The sequence below is a fragment of the Mesoplodon bidens genome (assembly GCF_964165515.1).
Source record: "Mesoplodon bidens genome assembly, chromosome: 2".
NCBI classification, from domain to species: Eukaryota; Metazoa; Chordata; class Mammalia; order Artiodactyla; family Ziphiidae; genus Mesoplodon; species Mesoplodon bidens.
In genome coordinates, this window is record NC_138177.1 from 127,691,266 (window position 1) to 127,712,315 (window position 21,050).

The window sequence follows — 21,050 nt, forward strand, 5'->3', positions numbered from 1 at the left end:
GGATCTTGATGGACATGTCCCCTTCACTTCAGGGTCTTCTCATCTGGAGAGGAAGAGAACAGCTGGAAAAGGGCCAGACAGAGCGGGACCCTTTAAAAGTGTGGCGCCCAGATTCAGGGCCCCTCCTGCTGTGTGTCTAGGGCCAGTGCTGCTCTGAACCCTGGTCCTCCAAGGAGTGCAATATGAGAATTGATAACTTCCTTTATACCTTTCAGTTTTTTTTTTTTTTTTTTTTTTTTGCGGTACGCGGGCCTCTCACTGTTGTGGCCTCTCCCGCTGCGGACCACAGGCTCCGGACGTGCAGGCTCAGCGGCCATGGCTCATGGGCCCAGCTGCTCCGCGGCATGTGGGATCCTCCCGGACCGGGGCACGAACCCATGTCCCCTGCATCGGCAGGCGGACTCTCAACCACTGCGCCACCAGGGAAGCCCTACCTTTCAGATTTATACTGTTAAGTTCTATGGTTCTGGAAGTGCCCTTTCGACAGAGTTGAAAGTCCCAATTCCTAATCCCAATGTTAGAAATGAAAAGGAGGTACCCTGGTGCCTAATATTGAACTCACAGATGGGAGCTCTGCTCAGTTCTTTCTTTGGACCACTGAGGCTGCCAAGTGACAAACAGTTGTAGCCATTCTGGTTCCTAACCAAGAGGATATACAAACTCCGAGCATTGCTTCTGCCAAGCCAGGTGTCCCACAGTTTCTTATACAGACTCTTATTATCCATTCTCAGCCCTGGGTCTCTGCACAGCCTGGTGTCCTCAAGTCCAGAGTCTCCTGGATTATGTGGAGATGGGAAGATGGATGAGAACTGGGGTTCCAGTGATTCTGTGTACAGACTTTGACCCCGCTACCCTGTTGTCAGCATCTTGCCTCTTCTGTCTTATGCAACACCTGTGGTGCTTTCCAGTTCTGAGTGGCTTGGGGGTCTATTGGACATGTTGGCTCACTTTTCCAAAATATACCTTCTGTGGAGTTTCAGTTGTGCCCATCTCTGTGGCTGTCAGGAAATCCTACTCCATCTGTTTTTCATCTTCGAAAAAATTGTTGCAGTCTCTGGTTTGCTCATGTCACTACCATTTTTTTTCCCCCTTGTGATTTAATATCCTTTGTGTTCTTTTACTGTTTTTTTGTTTGGTTTTTTTGTGGAGTTTCAGGAGTGAGAGGAGGAAAACATAAGTAGCCAATTCACCATGTTTGACTGAGACTTATTATCTTTAGTTATTTTTTCATTGAAGTATAGTTAATTTACAGTATTATATTAGTTTCAGATATACAGCGTAGAGATTCAGGGTTTTTTTTTTTTTACAGATTATACTCTATTAACAGTTATTATAAAATAATGGCTATAATCCCCTATGCTATACAATATATCCTTGTTGTTTTTCTGTTTTATACATAGCAGTTTGTATCTCTTAATCTCATGCCACTCACCCTTTCCCTCTCCCTGCAGGTAACCACTAGTTTGTTTTCTGTATCTGTTTCTATTTTGCTATATACATTCGTTTGTATTATTTTTTAGATTCCACATATAAGTGATATCGTATAGTATTTGTCTTTCTCTGACATAAGCAAAGCATAATATTCTCTAGGTCCATTCACATAGCTGCAAATGGCAGAACTTTATTTTCTTTTACGGCTGAGTAATATTCCATTGTGTGTGCTTATGTGTGTGTGTGTATTTACATATGTATGTATATATATATATATATTTATACCACATCTTCTTTATCCATTTGTCTGTCAGTGGACACTTGGATTGCTTCCATATCTTGGCTACTGAAAATAGTGCTGCTATGAACATTAGGGTGCATGTATCTTTTCGAACTAGTGTTTTCATTTTTTCTGGATATATACCCAGGAGTGGAATTGCTGGATTGTGTGGTAGTTCTATTTTTAGTTTTTTGAGGAACCTCCATACTGTTTTCTGTAGTGGCTGCACCAATTTACATTCCCACCAACAGTGTACAGGGTTCTTTTTTCTCTACATCCTCACCAACACTTGTTATTTGTAGACTTTTTGATGGTAGCCATTCTAATGGGTGTGAGGTAATATCTCACTGTGCTTTGACTTGCATTTCTCTAATATTAGAAATGTTGAGCATCTTTTCATGTGACTGTTGGCCATCTGTATATCTTCTTTGGAAAAATGTCTATTCAAGTCTTCTGCCCATTTTTTGACTGGATTGTTTGTTTTTTTGATACTGAGTTGTATGAGCTGTTTGTATATTTTGGATTTTAATCCCTTGTCAGTTGCATCATTTGCATATATTTTCTCCCATTCTGTAGGCTGTCTTTTTGTTTTATCATTGCTTTCCTTTGCATGCAAAAACTTTTAAGTTTAATTAGGTCCCATTTGTTTATTTTTGCTTTTATTTCTTTTGCCTTAGGGGACAAATCCAAAAAATATTGCTGTGATTTATGTCAAAGAGTGTTCTGCCTATGTTATCTTCTTTATGGTATCATGTTCTACATTTAGGTCTTTAATCAATTTTGAGTTTATTTTTGTATATAGTGTGAGGAAATGTTGTAATCTCATTCTTTTACATGTAGCTGTCCAGTTTCCCCAGCACTACTTATTAAAGTGACTATCTTTTCTCCATTGTATATTTTTGCTTCCTTTCTCATAGATTAATTGACCACAGGTGTTTGGGTTTATTTCTGGGCTCACTATTCTGTTCCATTGATCTATGTGTCTGTTTTTGTGCCAATACCATGCTGTTTTGATTACTGTAGCTTTGTAGTATAGTCTGAAATCTGGGAAGGTGACACCTCCAGCTTTATTCTTTTTTTCTCAAGATTGCTTTGGCAATTCTGGGTCTTTTGTGGTTCCATATAAATTTTAGGGTTATTTGTTTTAGTTCTGTGAAAAAGGTCATCGGTATTTTCATAGGGACTGCATTAAATCTGTAGATAGCTCTGGGTAGCATGGCCATTTTAACAATATTGATTATTCCGATACAAGAGCATGGGAGATCTTTCCACTTCTTTGTATCATCTTCAGTTTCCTTCATCAGTATTTTATAGTTTGCAGAGTATAGGTCTTTTATCTTCTTGGTTAAGTTTATTCCTAGGTATTTTATTCTTTTTGATGTGATTTTTAAATGGGATTTTTTTTTTTACTTTCTCTTTCTGATAGTTCATTATTAGTGACAGAGGGTTTAAATAATACTAATAAAGGAGAGGGTGCTGACGTTCATGAAGGTTTGGTCTATATCAGAATGGCCTCAAATTCCTTCTTTCCTGCATTATTTCCTTCTCTTCCTAGATTTCCTCAGAGAACCAGGGATTCACCACACTGTCAAATTGTCTACAAGCCACACTGGGTCAGTGGAAAGAACAGCCCTAATTTTTCAGACAGCAGTTATTCTTATGTTTCCCTTATGACCTGATATTCAGGTTCCAGAGCCTAGAACTGAGCCCAGTCTCATAACCCCAGTGGGAGCTGGCTCACCAAGGTCATTTTGGAAATGTAGTCTGTGCTTTTTTTCCTCCATTAAGACTCCTCTGTTCTTGAACTTGCTCAACAGAGTATAAAACAGACAAAATGGATAGAGGCAGTTTTTATTACTCTTATCTCCTTAATGAGTTCTATGGTGAGTTAAACCCATTCATGGTCCTTATTGATATGGAAGTGTATGTGAATGTTCCTTTGCACAATTATGAACTTATTATTATATTCCTATCTGTGTATAAGTCTTTAATTTGGAAAAACCCTTTACCTCTTATATTAACTTTGTCCATACTCTGAAGAAGGGGTTTTGAGAAGCAGCAGAGCCTATATTTGAGAGCTTCTTGGGGGTAATTTTAAAAAGGATGCTTTCAGACTAGAGTATGTCCTGAAGAAAGCACCCAAGATACTTAAATCATGTCTCTGAGGGGTGGCTGAAAAAGTTGGTCATTTTTATCAGAGAGGAGAGGAAACACAGGCAGATGAGTTGCAGGTTTCAAGTACCTAAGGAACTTTTGTGGAAAAAGGACTTCATCTGCTGTGGGACTCCTACAGGCAGACCTAGGACCAGTGGTGCAAGTTAAGGAGGATGAATGCTGACCGTGAGTTGGAATCTGACCATTTGAACTGCCTCAGAGAGAGTGAAACCCCTGTCTCTGGAGGAATTTAAGTGGATGCTCTTTGACTCCTTGGCAGAACAGTTGGTTATGGGAGGGAACCCAACCTCCAGCTTAGACAGTCATCCTATGACTTTTAAGTCCTTGGGTTTGGAGAGTCAGGTTTGGCATTTGATAGGAACTGATACGTCTCTTTTGTCTTATTGGTTTCCATGGTAGAGCCTATAAGAATTTTTAAACTGTTTCCAAAGTATCTTCCCAGAAGCTGTTTCTGAATTGTGCATCCTTTTTCTTGCAGGAGAAAATGCAGAAGTTTCCATGGACATTTCCCTGGCTTACCGAGATGATATGTTTGCTGAGTGGACTGAAATGGCCCATGAGAGAGTGCCCCGGAAACTCAAATGTACCTTCACCTCCCCCAAGGTAGGGTACCTTGAAGTCTCAGTTGATGAGGTTTTTAATTTTGTTTCCAGGTATGTGGGAACATTTGCTCAGACACATTTCTTGTTCCTAAGCATGCATGACCCACAAAGGTTAGTAGTCACTGTCCTTTGTCCTAGAAGAGGGCCATGTAGATATTTCATGTCCCTGCAAAGGAGGAAAGAACAGAACAAGGAATGTCTGTTTGAAGTGATTTAGTTGTTTCTCTGAAATACCTCCGTAAAAATAAATTCTTGTTCTTTGGATATTAACAAAAAGTGTTTGAAGATCATTGCTAAGTTAATTTTAGGTGTACAAATCTGTTCATATCGGTTCAATGCATGTGTCTGCTTCTCTGTTTCAACGGCATCTCTGTTGCCAAAGTCAGTGTGCAGGTGTGAAGACTAACAATCCCAGGGAACAAACACCACAGACAAAAAGAGGACCTGAGGGAGAAATCTAGTTTCCTTTGAGACCTCTCAGTTCTCTTACATACTTTTAGGACTCTCCCTTCTTTGGTTCTTCCGGGAAGACTCATTTAACCACCAAGGGGAGGAAAGCCACTATCCTTCATTGAGAGTAGGGAGACACTTTCTCTTGGACAAAGGCCTTAGATTCTCCAGGAATTAAAATACAGGCATGGACTCAGTGACCCTCAGAGGATAGTGGGATTTGTCTGTATAAGGACCAAATCAGAATTAGTGAGGGGCCCTTTTCCAGTGCCACATGCTGCCCTCACACATGCCTCCCCAAGATTCTGTCCCCCTCCCCCCTCACCACTCCCTTCCCCCCTTGAAAGTCTCTGTGAAGTTGAAATGGAGCCGTAGTTACTGTTACTCATGGCTACTCACATTCCTCAAGAGTGTTGACAAGGAACACCACCACCTAGGTGATCTCTGATGTCCCTTCACAGACATAAATAGTCTTGTTTTCTTTGCATGAAATGCATGAGAGGCCAAACTTCACTGAAGCACATTCCTGATTATGTCATTTGTCACTTGATATCTTCAGGTCAGTTGCTCCTGAAGGATTTGGGCTACTTTGTAGTACTCGCTCTGTTGACTGATTTAGTTCCTCTCTTCTCCTAACATTGGCCTTTCCTAACTTCACTTTTGCCTATAACTGGAAAATTGGGGTTCCCTGTGGAATGGTAAGAGTGGCAGGTTGAAGCCTCTGAGTACCATGCCCCTGCCCTGTCCATCCTGCCCCAAAGAGGAGTAAGATGGGTCCGGGCAGGTTCATGAACATTAGTTAAAGGCCTGGATTCGGAGCAAAACATACTTGGCTTCACTTCCAGGCTGTTTTCACTTACTGACTGCATGACCTCAGGCAAGCTTGCTTCATCTGTTCAAGCTTCAGTTTCTCCTTTGCAAAATGGGATAATAATACCTGCCCTGGGAATTTTATAAGGACGAGATGAGATAATGAACCTTATCACTTAAAATCAAGTCTGGGACATGTTTCACCAGTCGGGCCAACAGGACAAAAGGTATAAATTAAAACTCTCATGGGCAAACCATGCACCCTACACATAAGCATCTTTTGGGGCACCTGGTGTTTGTTAATTCTCCCTCCCCAGGTTCCCTATACAAGAGCTATGGAAAGTGTGGTCTAAGGACTAACAGCGTCAGCATCACCTGGTAGCTTGTAGGAAATGCAGATTCCCAGGGCACACCCCAAACCTATGAATCAAAATCTCAGCATGTAGGACCAAGGAATCTGTGTTTTAACAGGATTTCAATTCCTTCTCTTAAGCCTGATAAAGTTTGAAAGTCACTTCAGTAGACCCTTTACTGAATGGTCAAATATAGGGTTCCCCCCACCCAAAAGCCATCTGGAATTGTTTTGGGTAGGCCTTTGGGGGCAATCTATAGGTAAAAATGAATGGTCAAGAGAAATTGGAGGTAGCAAGAGAGAGATATGTAATATTTCTAGACCTTTATATGCAATGGAGGAAATTAATTAAAAGTTGACCTCATCATTCAGAGGTTAAGACTGGTTGGCTGTCTAAGCTAAAGGATATAAAGCTTTTGGATATGGAATTTAAACCTCAGAAAAGGGAAAAGTCATTTCTCATCTTATGTATACACTTAGAGGGCACTGAGAAGCAGAGTCAGGGGGAGGCCGTTAAGAAGACTACAATTGCTTCTTAATGACAGTTGCTTAATTATCTTTAGGATGTGTTGATCCCTTTCAAGAAAGATATTAAACCTTGAAAAGTGTGAAGGAAATGAATCATCAAATCTATGCTTTTTGATTGCAGTGAAATTTAGACTTGAGTTTGAAGATTAAATGAGAAATTGCTTTAAAGCTTTTTAGTCCCTGGTGGATTGTGAAGTTAAAAAAAAAGTCAAGTTACCACCTGCTGTAATTTGTCCTAATTAGCCAGGCTTATGCTGGATTTGGGGGAGGGTGGAGGGATGTGGGGGAAAGGAAAAGGAGGGAGGAAGAGAGAGAAGGAAATCTTTCTTCCTAAATGCCCTAAATACTGGCAGAGGCAGAACCTCAGTGAATAAGGAAAAGTCCCCAGCAGGATACAGTGAATTTGTCTCTGAGACAGGTAGGCCAGGCCAGGATCCCAGGACCCTGTGTGTCTCTCTCATTTGTTGGACTTAGGTAAACTTGTCTCATGTGGTGGTGTTACCCTTTCTGTAGGGACAGGGAAGTGGAGGACACACAGAGACCCCTGACGGGGCATTAGAAGGAACCCCAGAGATCATATAATTAAACCTTCTTGCTTTACTTAGGAAGAAAGTGAGGCCAAATGAGGTGGATGACCTTCCCCCGGTACCCAACAAGGGGTGAGGTCAGGACTAGAATTTCAGCCTCCTGGCTTGAAGTTCAGGGCCCTCCTTATCACAGCACAATGCCTGCCTTCAGGCATGTCTGAGGCAAAACAGCATTCCTTTCTTCCTGCTGCACTCACGAGTCCTCCTTCGAATCAGAGCTGGAGGCTGGACTTGGGAGACCCACGTCCTCAACCCAATTCTGCCATGACTTTTGGACCTTGGGTGAGCCACATAATCAAGTCAGTGGCATTAGACTAAATAAGTTTTGTTTCCTTCAAACTCTCAGTTTCTATAAATAAGACCCTGACTGGAAACACATCAGAAAACCCACCTCTTGCTGTTACCATAGCAGGTAATCAGCCACCTGAGTGCAGCTTCATCTGAGGCTGAGTTAGAGGCTGTACTGTATTTTCAGTAGTTCTGCAGAGTCCTAATAATAGCCTTGATTTGTAAGTATAAGAGAAAGGAGCAGAGGGGAGAGGAAGACAGATTTATACAGGAAGACTCATCCAACCTGAAGCTGGAGTTTGGAAAAGAAGGATCCTTTCTACAGAAGAATTTTTAAAATCTTACATGCCGTGTCTAATCAACTGGTAGTTCTGATAAGAGCCCCTTAGACCTTAGAGGATGAAAAATTATCATGACTGATTAGTGATGTCTGCCATGAGTGGGAAAGGGAAAAATGGAAGTGCATAAGCAAGATATTTGCCTGCTCTACCTCTACTTATGTGTGTCTTCCATTCCTGTACAAAGGTCTGTTTATTGCACTCTAAGCTCTGACTGTCCAGTAAAGAGCCCCCCCGCCATCCCCTGCCCCAAGATCACAGAAGAAACAGACTCCTTGTTACCTTCCTTTTGATTTCTCCACTGGACTTTTTACTCTGAAGATTAACAAAAATTTTGGAGGCCCTGAGAATTTAGGCTTAGGAACACCAAATCAGTCCCCCATCACTTCATCAGGAGGTAATATGCAAACATTGAAGCTGGCATACGAACCCAGCAGTGAAGACAAGACACTCATCTGCTTTATCAGGGAAGAGTCCTCGGTTGTTGAAGCTCCTGCCTATACTTGTCCATACTTACCCGCTTCCCCCACCCCTCAGCTGGGACACATAGCCATGTGTCCTGCTAAGGAAGAGCAGAATTTAGTTTTCAAAAGCAAGTTGTACTACTTGCCAATCTCCCACTGCCATGTGCTGGCTGGTACCTCTTAAATTGTTTGGCAGGAAGTCCAAGAGGCTTTTCTAGAAACTGGGCTAAATTTTTGTTTATTTAATTTCTGCTCCCTCTGCCATCTTGTCTCTTGGGCAGTTAGAAAGCTTTAGAGGCAAAGAATTGCAAGTGGTCATCTCTAGCAAGCTAATCTCATTGTTTCCTTTCATCTCCCTGTGTCTTCCCCAAATTCCAAGGGCTTCTTGGGTAGCTTCTTTTTTTTTTTTTTTTTTTTTGGTCAAATCAATAAAAAATAGATATTTTCAGCTTCTGGTAGCTTCTCCTGCAGGCCAAAACCATGTAAATAAGTAGTCATCATCCAAGAAAGTGATGAACATTAGCAAGGGCTTCCTCCTGAACATTTGAGTTGACTGTTCTACAGAGCCTTAGAGGTCTCCGATGGTATGCTGCAAATAAAATTGTAGCCCTGGTAGACCAGGTTAGTCTGACGTGAGGCTCTAATGAGGACTGAAGAGCTGAGAAAGGTGTCGAAATAGAAGAAATTTCTGCTTGTTACCTAAAATTTCTGGTTCTGTCTCGAATGTGGCTGGGTTTTATTTTTATCTTTTTATAAAGTTATTTATTTCTTTTTGGTTGTGTTGGGTCTTCGTTGCTGTGCGCGGGCTTTCTCTTGTTGCAGCGAGTGGAGGCTACTCTTCCTTGTGGTGTGCGTGCTTCTCACTGCGGTGACTTTTCTTGTTGTGGAGCATGGGCTCTAGGCACGTGGGCTTCAGTAGTTGTGGCTCGCCAGTTCAGTAGTTGTGGCTTGTGGGCTCTAGAGTGCAGGCTCAGTAGTTGTGGCTCATGGGCTTAGGTGCTCTGTGGCATGTGGGATCTTCCTGGACCAGGGCTTGAACCCATGTCCCCTGCATTGGTAGGAGGATTCTTAACCACTGTACCACCAGGGAAGTCCCTGGGTTTTATTTTGTGGGAGGGGGCAGCTTGTAGATGCCATGCCTCCAGTGTACCCTATTATCTGTACCTCTGAGGTATACCTTTAAGCATTAGCTTTTTAGAATTGGTGATATGAGGCAAAGGCAAGACACTTCAGACATTGTCTATTGAAAATAGTGACCATGCCTCAAACCCTCTACTCTTCTTCCAGACCGCAGAACATGAGGGCCGTTACTATGAATGTGACGTCCTTCCTTTCATGGAAATTGGGTCTGTGGCTCATAAGTATTACCTTCTAAACATCCGGCTGCCTGTGAATGAGAAGAAGAAAATCAATGTTGGGATTGGAGAGATTAAGGATATCCGGCTGGTGGTAAGTGAATCTGATTGATCCAGGAAGCCTGTCACATCAAAGCACTGGCTAAGAACACTGGTTGTGAGCATGTGTATTAGAAAGATGCTCCATCTCACTCTTGAATTCTCCATGTCTCAACTATTTCATTAAGAAGTAAGAAGGATAACAAACCCATGGAAATGGAAAGTAATGCAATTATTGTGTCCATTTAAGATTTTATTATGATGGTCATGATTATATAGTGAATAACACCAAGATAAAGTAATTTTTTTTTACATGTTTCACCTTGCAAGCACAAATGTTAAAGGGAGCAGTTGTGATTTAGGTTCTTTCCATTTTATCTCTTTAGTAGGGGAAAAATAGAATGTTCAGCATGACTTTTTATATCTAATTTAGGATTTTTTACATCTAAAAAACAAATTCATATTTACTCTAGAAAATTAGAAGCACAAATAAGCACAGAGTAGAACATAAATGTTACCTGTAACATCCTGCCATCTAGAGAAATAACCACTTTGAGGTTATGCTGTATCTCCTCAATTTTTTTCTCTGTGTATATACGTATATAATCCTTCCCTTACAAAAAAAAAAGGCCATCATACTCAACTGACTCTTTCGTTCCTTGCTTTTTAAAATTAATTGTATGTATCTTTCCTTGGAAGAAATTTTGAGAATATTTAAAATGTCTTAATTTGGGATTATTCTACATGAAACCCAGAATTTCAGTGTTTCTGTATCTTCATTAGCAAATACTAAAAGCACTTTGATACAGTGGTTTTCAAGAGTTTCTTCACTGTGAAATACGGTGGCTGGTGCTTATGTATATACCAACTTTCATGGGCATACTATGTCAGTAGGCACCCACAAAATCTTTTTCATCTCTTGAAGAGAGAATGTGTTTATATGCAACTCCTGTGGCAGTGACATCCATTCCACCCCTTTCTCTCCACTAAAGGAAGGATATTGTAACACAAGTAAGGTATAATGAAATCTTATGGGAATAACCTGAAAGCCACTCTAACAAATTTTTTAAAAATGTTGTTATCATTAACAATACTGTATTAATAGAAACAAATCACATTACAACTGTATTCCAACTGTTGGCACAATGTAGGCACTCAATATTTGTCTGATGAGTGTATTAACTAGACACCCACATATTACTGAATGCCCACATATTATTAAAAACGTGATGGAAAATATTTGTGTTGAGATCTGGGATTGATTCACCAATGAATGGCAAGGGTATGTGTAAAGTTACATATGTATTCAAGATGTTGATAATATAATACATTTCTCTGAGTTCATAAAGAGTTTGTGACAAAAAAAATTAATGGTATATTGTGAATACAGTATAAATATACTTTGTAGTACTGCTTAGCATTCCACAGTACGGATTTACCTTAACACGTTTTACCAATGCCAACATTTTGGGCATCTAAGATAGCTCCAATTTTTCAATGAAAACCTTATAGACAAATCTTTGATCATGTTCTTAATCATTCCCTTAGGATAGAGTGAGTCTATCTTTATGCCTTTTGATTTATATTTCTACAGTGCCTGAGGAGGGGCCCAGGGGGGTAGGATGAGGACAGTACATGCTGTGAATGTTAGCGCTCTTGATCTTGAAAGTTCAGCAAAAAAGATCTCCATTTACCTCTCCCCAGAATGCATCTGCTGGTAGAAAATAACACTAAGATATTTTGACCTTCAAAATTATGATTGGTCTCTATCTAGGGAATTCACCAAAATGGAGGCTTCACCAAGGTGTGGTTTGCCATGAAGACCTTCCTTACACCCAGCATCTTCATCATTATGGTGTGGTATTGGAGAAGGATCACCATGATGTCTCGACCCCCAGTGCTTCTGGAAAAGTAAGAGCTGATTTTGGAGCACCCTTAAGGAACGCTGGCATCCTGTGATTTGCCTGCCATGGACCTGGTTTTGCTGGGGGCCTAGTTCAAGTGGTCAGTGTGTTATCAATACTTGGGCTGGTGATTTGACTGCAAATCAGCCTGGACTCCTTTTTCTCCTTCAGCTTTCATGTGCAAATTATTATTAAATCCTAGGGGTTCTACTGCTCTCATATTTCCAGCTCTCTGTTGTATCTTTGCTCTTCATTTCCATGTTCTGAATCAGATACTTCTCTCTATTACAGTGGACGAACTGCCTTGCTGCTAACTGATCCCAACCCCTCTCACTGCCAGAAGGATGATGTTTCTGTAGACATAGCCCCTTTCTCTCCCACATTATTGACTTTTTCCTTTCTGCTGGATTATTCCCATTAATACACAGACACACTCTGCCTTCCCCCATTCTTAGTCAAAACTCTTTGTACTTCCCCCTGAAGCCACCACACCAATTTTTCTGCTTTTTACAGCAAAACTCCTCAAAAATCTTGTCTATATATCTTCTCCTCCTGCTTTTTCTTGAGCTCCTTCAACCCCTTATTAAAATTGCTCAACAGAACCACCAATGACCTCCACATTCCAAATCCAGTGCTCATTTCTCAGTCCTCGCTTTTTTTGACTTGTCATTAGCATTTGGCATAACTGATCACTCCCTTTTTCTTCATAGAGTCTCCTCCACATTCTCATTGTTATTCTCCTTTGCTGACCACTCAGTCTCCATGGCTGTTTCCAATGATTTTTCCGACCTCTTAAACTTTGGAACCAGGGCTCGGTCTTTGGACATCTTCTTTTTCTTAGCTACGCTGCTTTCCCTGGGTGATCTCATCTAGTCTTGTGGTCTTAAAAAATCATCTACACTCTGATGACTCTACATTTACATGGTCAACCTCAGCTTCTCCCAAATCTAGACCCAAATATTCTACCTGTTTACTTAACATCTTCACTCACACAGAAATGTAACACATATGAAGAACACTTGTTTTCCTCTCACTTCAAACTTGCTCCTCTTTGGGCCCTCCTGGTCTTTGGAATTGGCAACTCTATCCTTTCAGCTGCTCAGAAGCAGCTGAGCAGACATGTAGGAGGCATCCTTTACTTCTCTTTTTTTCACACGCCTCTTCCAACACACCAGGAAATCTCACCATTTCCATTCCTACCACCCTAATCTAACTCACCATGATTTCTCATTTTTCACCTGGATTATAGGAAATAGCCTCTTATTTGCTATAAGATGCTCCTCTTGTTTCCATCATTTTCCTTCCTGAAATCTATTCATACAGCAGACAGACTGTTCCCTTTTAAGTAGAAATTGGATGATGTCACTGCTCTGCTCAAAGCTCTCTACTGGTTTTTCATTTCCTTTGCTCTGGCCTATAAACCCTCGATGATCCTGGCTCTTCACCACCTCTAAATTTTATCTCCTATTCTCTGTACCACCTACCATCCACCTTGATGGTTCTCAGACATGCCCAGCATGCACCCACCTTAGAGCCTTTGCACTTGCTATTCTCTTCATCTGAAGTGCTCTTTCCCAGGTATCATTGTGGCTCAATGCCTCATTTCCTTCAGGACCTGATATAATTTCTGTCTTAAAGGCTTTTTCCCATCTACCTTATTTAAATTGCACCCGATCTCTCTCCATTCTCCTACCTTGCTTTATTATACTTCTTCATAATACTCATTCTCTATTTATTTATTATCATTCCTCCCATTCCCCTCCACTCACCCCATCTGAATACAAGCATCACTAGAGCAGAATTCTTACCTACTTTGTTTACTACTATATCCCCAGCATTTAGAATAGTGACTGGAACATAGTAGGAGCTCAATAAATATAAATTTGTTGAATGAATGAATGGAATGATGTCACTCCATTGCTTAACCTTCTTATTGGATCCTCAGTCCTTTCAAGATAATTTTCAAATTCTCTAATGAGGTATGCAGGTTTCTTTACCAGCTCAGCCCTTTTTATTTCTCTGGTATCATGTCCTGTCATTTCCTGATACGTGCCACATACAGATCCCCAAATGCTTCAGGCTGTTCCAGACTCCCGTGCCTCCCTCCAGGCTCTTCCCTCTGCTGGGAATGCCCTTCCACCTCCCTAATCTTGACTCACAACTCAGTTCAATTTCTGTCTCTATCAAAGTGAGAAATCCTGGTAGCAGCCTGTGCACACTTCTGTCACATTACTTATCACAGTTTGTCTGGCTCAGCCACTGAATATACCTCCTTGAAGGAAAGAACTGGTCCTATTCATTTAGGTATGTATGTCCCTAACAAAATGCCTGGTACATGATTTGTGCTTAATAAACATATCATGGGTGTGAATGAAAGTGTGAATAAGTCAGTAACAAAATGAATGATATTTTGATAGAGAAGTGGAAATAACAGGAGAAAAGCAAAATAAAAATGAAACAAGCAGCTAAAATAATTTGTATTTCATATTGTTTGGAGTCATGTATTATTGAAACCAATATGCTTGTATACTTTATAGTTGCTGAGGATATCATAATAATGAGTGTTCTTAATGATCAGGTTAATGATAACCTGAATAGGTAAGAGCAGATAATTATATTCAGTGAGGTCTGTTTAAGAAGGCAAGGGAGGGTGAAAACACTATAGGAAGCTCTTGATCTGACGTGGCACCAAGATAAAGTCCAGAGCATTCAGGAGGTTAGGTTCAGTTACTGTGTAGAAAGATTAATGTAATACTCCTTCATTCTGCAGTGGTGCCAGTGAAAGAAGACATTTAGCATCTCCGTGTAAAGACTCATTATGAGAGCAAAGAAACTGATCATATGGCTTCAGTCCCAATATGTAAAATCTCAGTTCCCAAAACTGGGTTTTGATTTTTAAATCAAAAATGTTTTGCCTCCCAGATGAATAAAGTAGTTTTCCTGATATTGTCTCACCATCAGAGTCATCTTTGCCCTTGGGATTTCCATGACTTTTATCAATATCCCAGTGGAATGGTTTTCCATTGGGTTTGACTGGACCTGGATGCTATTGTTTGGCGATATCCGACAGGGCATCTTCTATGCAATGCTTCTCTCCTTCTGGATCATCTTCTGTGGTGAGCACATGATGGTAAGAGCGCCCTGGGGAAGAGGCAGTGGATGAGGCAGAATAAACTAGTGGTTACAGGAGTAGTGAGCTCAAGAGCCCTGGAGTCAGACTCGTGGTTCAGGTTCCTGCATTACCACTTATAAACTAGCTGGCAAGTGACTTGACCACTCTGAATCTCAGGTTCCTCAACTATAAAATGGGTTTTAAAGGCTAATGTATAGGGTTTTCGTGAGGTTTAAATGAGATAACATGGCTAAGTATTTAGCAGAAAGTAAATGCACAAACATTAATGATGATCACTCTTTCTTGTCCTTTGGCTTCAGCTTTGCTTGTGCCTAGGACCAAGGTAACCGCCAGAGAATGTGGGCCGGGCTCTTTCCAGCTGGCAATTTGTCCAGGTGGCCTAGTAACCCCTATTACCCTGAAATACTGACCTCCCTGGTCTCAGTTTGCACAGACACCAAATCATATTTCAAGAGGGATTGAAGATACCATGGATAAAAATAAGAATGGTGCAGTCATCACGTTGTGGCTAGGAGGATAGGCCAGCTGGAGCTTGGTCCTTGTGTCAGGCACATGGGCCTCATAGTAGAGCGGACTGTTTTTAAATTCCATTATGGTTTGATCATTGCTTCTGAAGCCTTGCAGCCCTTCCACAAGAGCAGTGAGCAGAGAGAGAAGCTCTTCCTTACAGCTGGGGTGGGCATGAGGGGTCCTTCAGCCCTCGGCAGCAGGGATGGGAGTTGAGGTGACTCAGGGGGCAGCAGCAGGACAGCCAGTCTGGGTGGATTGCCTAGCCTGGATACTACGACATGTCTTTTACCTTTCCCTGTTTTCTCACTTTACATTCCTTCATTTTCTGTCTCTTAACATCTTTGTATATCTATCAAGAGGAATCATTCTTCTTTTTAATGAAGATAGACTTTATTTCTATTTTCCTAACCATAAGAGACCTCTTACACTTGACGTATTTTAATGCATTTAAGTCTTTATTTTGTCCTCTGGGAACTACCCCACCTGAAAAAACACAAGTGATAAGTCACATAGGAATTTAATTCTGAATGAGTTATTTTGTGGATCACAGAACTTCCACTACCTAAGGGGAGCAAAATTTGCCACTCAAAACCAAAATATCTCTTTGACGTGTGAATTATTTCTAGCTGAAACAATCAAGGTTCAAAAGACTCAGGAAGAAACTTGGACCTTCCCCCTAACTGCCTAAAACAATTTCAGTAGAGGCCCTGTTCCCTGAATAGAGCTATCACCAGAGACATCTGCAAGAATATGGGCTGGGTGTGGTGGGGAAAACTCTAAGCAGGGCCTCAAAAATCAGTTTACTACATCTCATTGCGTCAGCAGGGCCCAGCAAACATTTATTTACCAAACATTTGGTTTTCCATCTCCATGTGAATTGCCTTCCTCCCCTTTGAAGTCCCAAACCACTACCCCCAACAGCCTCTTTTGTCTTCAGCTGAAGATGGTATTTAAGAAGTGAGGGTCAGCGGCCTGGTGATTAGGTCAAGGTATTTATAAAAGCTAAACAAAGTGTGGATCTATTTTTTAGATAATTTATGGAAGATGTCAAGAAAGAGTTGTTAAGGCTTTATGATGTAATTGTTTTTAAAAAACAAAAAGCTATGTACAACTTGGAGAAATGTTTTCCATTTGTGAACACTATGTTTCTTATCTATATCATGAAGGAATTATGGAATGGGTGCATTTTTCTCTAAGTAAATTTTCCACCCATTTATTGCTATCAAAGAAAAAGGGAGGTGAGGGTTTTGGCCATTTTGGCAAGTTACTCAGTTGTCCTGGCACTATCCCATGTTATTAAACTTTTGTTTGATTTTCACCTTGTTAATCTGTCTCATGTCACTTTAATTCTTAGACCAGCCAGAAGAACCTAGAAGGGTAGAGGAAAATATCTTCCTCCCTGACAGGTACAAGGCCTTTCTTTGTGTTCCCTCCTGTGGCATCCTGTTCTTATGAGAACAGGATGAGAGCCCTTATGGATGGGCTTGTATGCTGGTCTAGCACGATGCTTGATACACAACAGGTGGTCAGCAAGGATTGTTGGATGACTGAGTCACCTATAGAATTGCTTTGCTCTCCCACATCTTGATCTCAGTTTTCAACTTGGTTTTCCTCAGGATCAGCATGAGCGGAATCACATAGCAGGGTATTGGAAGCAAGTCGGACCAATTGCTGTTGGCTCTTTCTGTCTCTTCATATTTGACATGTGTGAGAGGTGAGCAGGGGGATCGTGGGACTCTGGGCTGAAAGGCATGTCACCAGGTCCACTCCCAGCTCTTTTGAAAAAGTATCTGAAAAGGAGAGGGGGTGGTCGGGAGCCTGTAGGATGAAAGCACGGGACATGGTCACATCCTCAGATAAGCACTGGGATTAAATCAGAGACAGAGCTCTTTATAGATACAAAATATTTGAGCTGATTGTATTCTTCAAACTCCGTTTTCTCTTTTAAGTCCTCTGTGACTTAGTCTAAATACAGTCTCCACCCCTCTGGCTGAAAAGCTGAGAGTATGTAAGGAGGAAAGTTCCCCTTTGCCTCTGTATTAATTGTTTCTTGCCTTTCCATCTCGTTTCTCTTTGTAGAGGGGTACAACTCACGAATCCCTTCTACAGTATCTGGACTACAGATGTTGGAACAGAGCTGGCTGTATCCTTTCTTGATGGGCTCAGGGTTTTATTTCGTCCCATAGCCGCCTGGTCCCCAAGATCATTTTCTAAGTCCCACTGATGCTCTCCGTATGTGCTCAGCCAGGGCTTTGATCTTCAGACCAATGATAACAGCACAATTAAGGCAAATAATGAGGAGAATTAATGCTTGCTTTCAAGCCTGGGTGATAGCAGGCCAAATGAGAGATAGCAGTACATCCCCATGGCAGAAGAATCAGAGTAGCTGGTCTTACTGCTGCCTGTCTAAATGATCTATTATACACTTGTTCCCTGCAGACTGAAGCATGACTAGCTTTTCCCTGGAGCCACAGAGGTTCATCTCTGGGCCCCTGTGGGAGAGCCTGTTTCTGAAGTCGTCTGTGTGCAAAGCTTCTTACAGTGACTTTGGTGTGCTGGCATCCCATGCTGCTGCTATTCATTTCCAAGACCAAGTGGAGATAAGGCTAAGGGGATTAGTTCCAGAGGAGTCACCCAGGCTTCTGGTTGGTTGGCCTAAAGTGTCTGAGTCATCTTTATGAAGCAGAAGCGACAGTCTTAGCTTATCCCTTTTAGGATGCTGGATTTAAATATTTTATCTTCCTCAACAATATGTTAAGTGCTTCAGGAGAAAAAGACTGTCCTCTGGCGAGGGGGCTTGAGTTGTATTCTTTCTTGATAGATAATATCTTGTCATGTGCTGGTGAATATGCTTTGTTTGGCCGTGATCAATAGTATCATTGCTTTAAAGACAAGAGAGTTGAGCTCCCCCTTTCCGCTCCGCGCCCCCTCAAATGTGAGCTGCACAACACCAAGAATATTTATAATGTTAAGTCTGCCTCAACCCCTTTATTCTGTAGATGTGATAGAGGTCTAAGGAGGCAAATAAATTGTCAAGTCTTGCAGCAAACAACTCTTTTCTCTTCATCCAAGGGTACCATTGATTTTAGGAAAGAAAGAGAAACTGCATTCAATATACTGTTTAATGAAATATAAATGCTGAGTTCACACTTGTTAAAATTTTTTAAAATATGCAACTTGGCATGGAGCTGTAGCAGAAAAAAGTTGGAGTCTGGTCACCTGCCTCCGAAGCCAGCTCACTCTACCCCAAACCTGGTTGGTTCTCAGATTAAGCTTTGAAGATCGGCCTCAGAGTATATTGCCCCCACCCTCAGCTCCCACTTTAGCCATGCGTTCTTCTGCTCCCCGTTCCATTTGACAAGATTTTTCTCGTGGTGAGAGAAGGTTGCGACAGAACTTCATCCCTGGTTTTACTTGAAGACCTGCAGTCTCAGGCCCAGTATCCCTTGTAGCAGCAGCTGCTGCTATTGCACCCAGCCCCACTCCATCCCCTCCAGATTCCAGAGTATCTCAATCTCCTTATAAAAATCCAGGGACTAGGGGCTTCCCTGGTGGCGCAGTGGTTGAGAGTCTGCCTGCCGATGTGGGAGATGCGGGTTCGTGCCCCAGTCCGGAAAGATCCCACGTGCCGCGGAGCGGCTGGGCCCGTGAGCCATGGCCTCTGAGCCTGCACGTCCGGAGCCTGTGCTCCGCAATGGGAGAGGCCACAACAGTGAGAGACCCGCATACCGCAAAAAAAAAAATCCAGGGACTAGCCCAATGGTTCCCAAACATTGTTGTACTTGGTTTCCCAGCCCTTGGAAAATCTGATTCTGTAGATCTGCGGTGAGACCTAGGCACCTGTATTTTAACTCTTGTGGTGATTTTAATGCAACTTTCCACTTGATCGATATTTTACAACCAATATCCAATATTTTAGTGCTTTTCAAATTTACTGTGCATTTGACACTCCTTGGGACCTTGTTAAAAGGCAGATTCTGATTCAGTAGGTCTAGGGTGGACCCTAGAGTCTGCATTTCTGAAAGCAAGGCTCCATTCCTCTTCTTACTCAGCTTAGAAAGCAATTTGGAACATTCCTCACTGGTACTTTTGTGTCAGAAAACCTCTCTATTGTTGATATTAGAATGCCAGGTTTTAAGATTTTTATCCTCCTGAGAATTGCCTAAATATTTGGAGACAAAGAGTATCGCCCACAGAGATGGGGAGAGAAGTACTTGAGTCCTTGGCAATGAGCTGGCCATTTCCTTGACTGGATGCCATCAGATGGCCTTCATCATTGTGGCTGGCATCTGCCTCTGCCTCTACTTCCTGTTTCTGTGCTTCATGGTCTTTCAGGTGTTTCGGAACATCAGCGGGAAGCAGTCAAGCCTGTCAGCCATGAGCAAAGTCCGGCGGCTGCACTATGAGGTGAGCACATCTCTGGGCTCATTCAGGAACTGGTGCCCACTGTCTTCTGCTTGTTGTGAACACACACACACACACACACCCCACTACACCTGGAGATGTAGGGGAGATGGAAGCCTTTATTTCAAATACACAGTGAGAGATTCTCATGTAATGTAGAACCTCTAGACAAAATAAGAGGCTAAATCCTACTCTGAGAGGCATCTAACTTTCTGGCTTATCTAGATCTTGGAGTGTTCTGTGGTATAAATGTCTTTCTATCCCCAATAAGGAGTAAACTTGCTCAGCAGGTTCTTCAACTTTGGAATGGAATGTGGGTGTGTGCTAGATAGGAGACCTGACTATGGTAGAATTGGGATCTGGCTTGGAGTGAGGCTTTATTTAAAGTTCTCTTGCTGAGAATCAGCCTTGAGAGTGGGGTTCAGCCCAGGTGATCTGATTTCCAGACTTCAATTAACCAACTTTCCCCTAAAATGTCCAGCAGGTGCTCACTCTGTTTATAGATCATGTCCCTGTTCAAGAGAAACACACGACAGCCTCGCATCTCTAATGCAGGCAACACATTCTTAATTTTTCAAGGATCCCTTAGGCTCATGCCTAAGTGGCTGTCCTTGGAGACATGGGCCTATTTCCTTTGTGCAAAGAGAAACAGAAACTGCAGAACCACAGCGTTTTTATATGCAGCGGAAATAAGAGCCCCTGAATAAGAGACGTCTCTCCCTGAAACACAGGTTCCCTCAAATCCTCTCAGGAAAGCAGGGGCACTTTCAGAAGCTTTGCCTGTGTCTAGAGCTGGAGTGACACATGAGAAAATTCAACCAAATCCACTTCATGCTGATTAATATGCACATTTCTCTTTGTTCACTGGAGCAGAGTTTTATTACAACCGCAGAAAACTTGGATTTGGTAACTTTGAACCCTTGCAGAGAAGCATAACTAGCTTAGCAGGGAAATTAGCAGCCTCATGACGTGCTGTGAATATAATTTCCCAGGCTCTGGTATCACTGTTTCATGACAGATAAGAACGTTGGAAATATTGGGCCCAGTACATTTTCCAGCCATATTCACTTCTGCAGGAGAAATGTTACTTTGTGAAATTATTTTACTGTTACTCTTAGGGATTTGGTTTTACAGATTTCTTTAAAATTAGCTTTTGATAGATGTATATATTGAGAAAAGGATTGGTGGTAGCTGGTAGAATGTTAAACTGCTCTTTCTCTCTTTCCTAATAGGGGCTAATTTTCAGGTTCAAGTTCCTCATGCTTATCACCTTGGCTTGTGCTGCCATGACTGTCATCTTCTTCATCGTTAGTCAGGTAAGTTGACCCTGAGAGGTCAGGATGAGAATGTCCTGAAATGGTGCCTCTGCTTTGCACAGAAAATTCTATACAGCTACTGTG

At 41.8% G+C, this 21,050-nt stretch overlaps 1 protein-coding gene across 4 annotated transcripts in view; it reads left to right on the top strand.

Moving 5' to 3' along the window:
- Positions 1-21,050, top strand: part of WLS (Wnt ligand secretion mediator) — a 106,206-nt gene that overhangs the window by 63,210 nt on the left and 21,946 nt on the right. For all 4 annotated transcript variants that reach the window (XM_081225774.1, XM_081225775.1, XM_081225776.1 and 1 more), the window contains exons 3-10: positions 4,365-4,489; positions 9,593-9,754; positions 11,474-11,610; positions 14,565-14,733; positions 16,863-16,960; positions 17,326-17,389; positions 19,510-19,653; positions 20,883-20,966. In XM_081225774.1, coding sequence (XP_081081900.1) covers positions 4,365-4,489; positions 9,593-9,754; positions 11,474-11,610; positions 14,565-14,733; positions 16,863-16,960; positions 17,326-17,389; positions 19,510-19,653; positions 20,883-20,966 — 983 coding nt within the window. The remainder of the gene's footprint in view (positions 1-4,364; positions 4,490-9,592; positions 9,755-11,473; positions 11,611-14,564; positions 14,734-16,862; positions 16,961-17,325; positions 17,390-19,509; positions 19,654-20,882; positions 20,967-21,050) is intronic.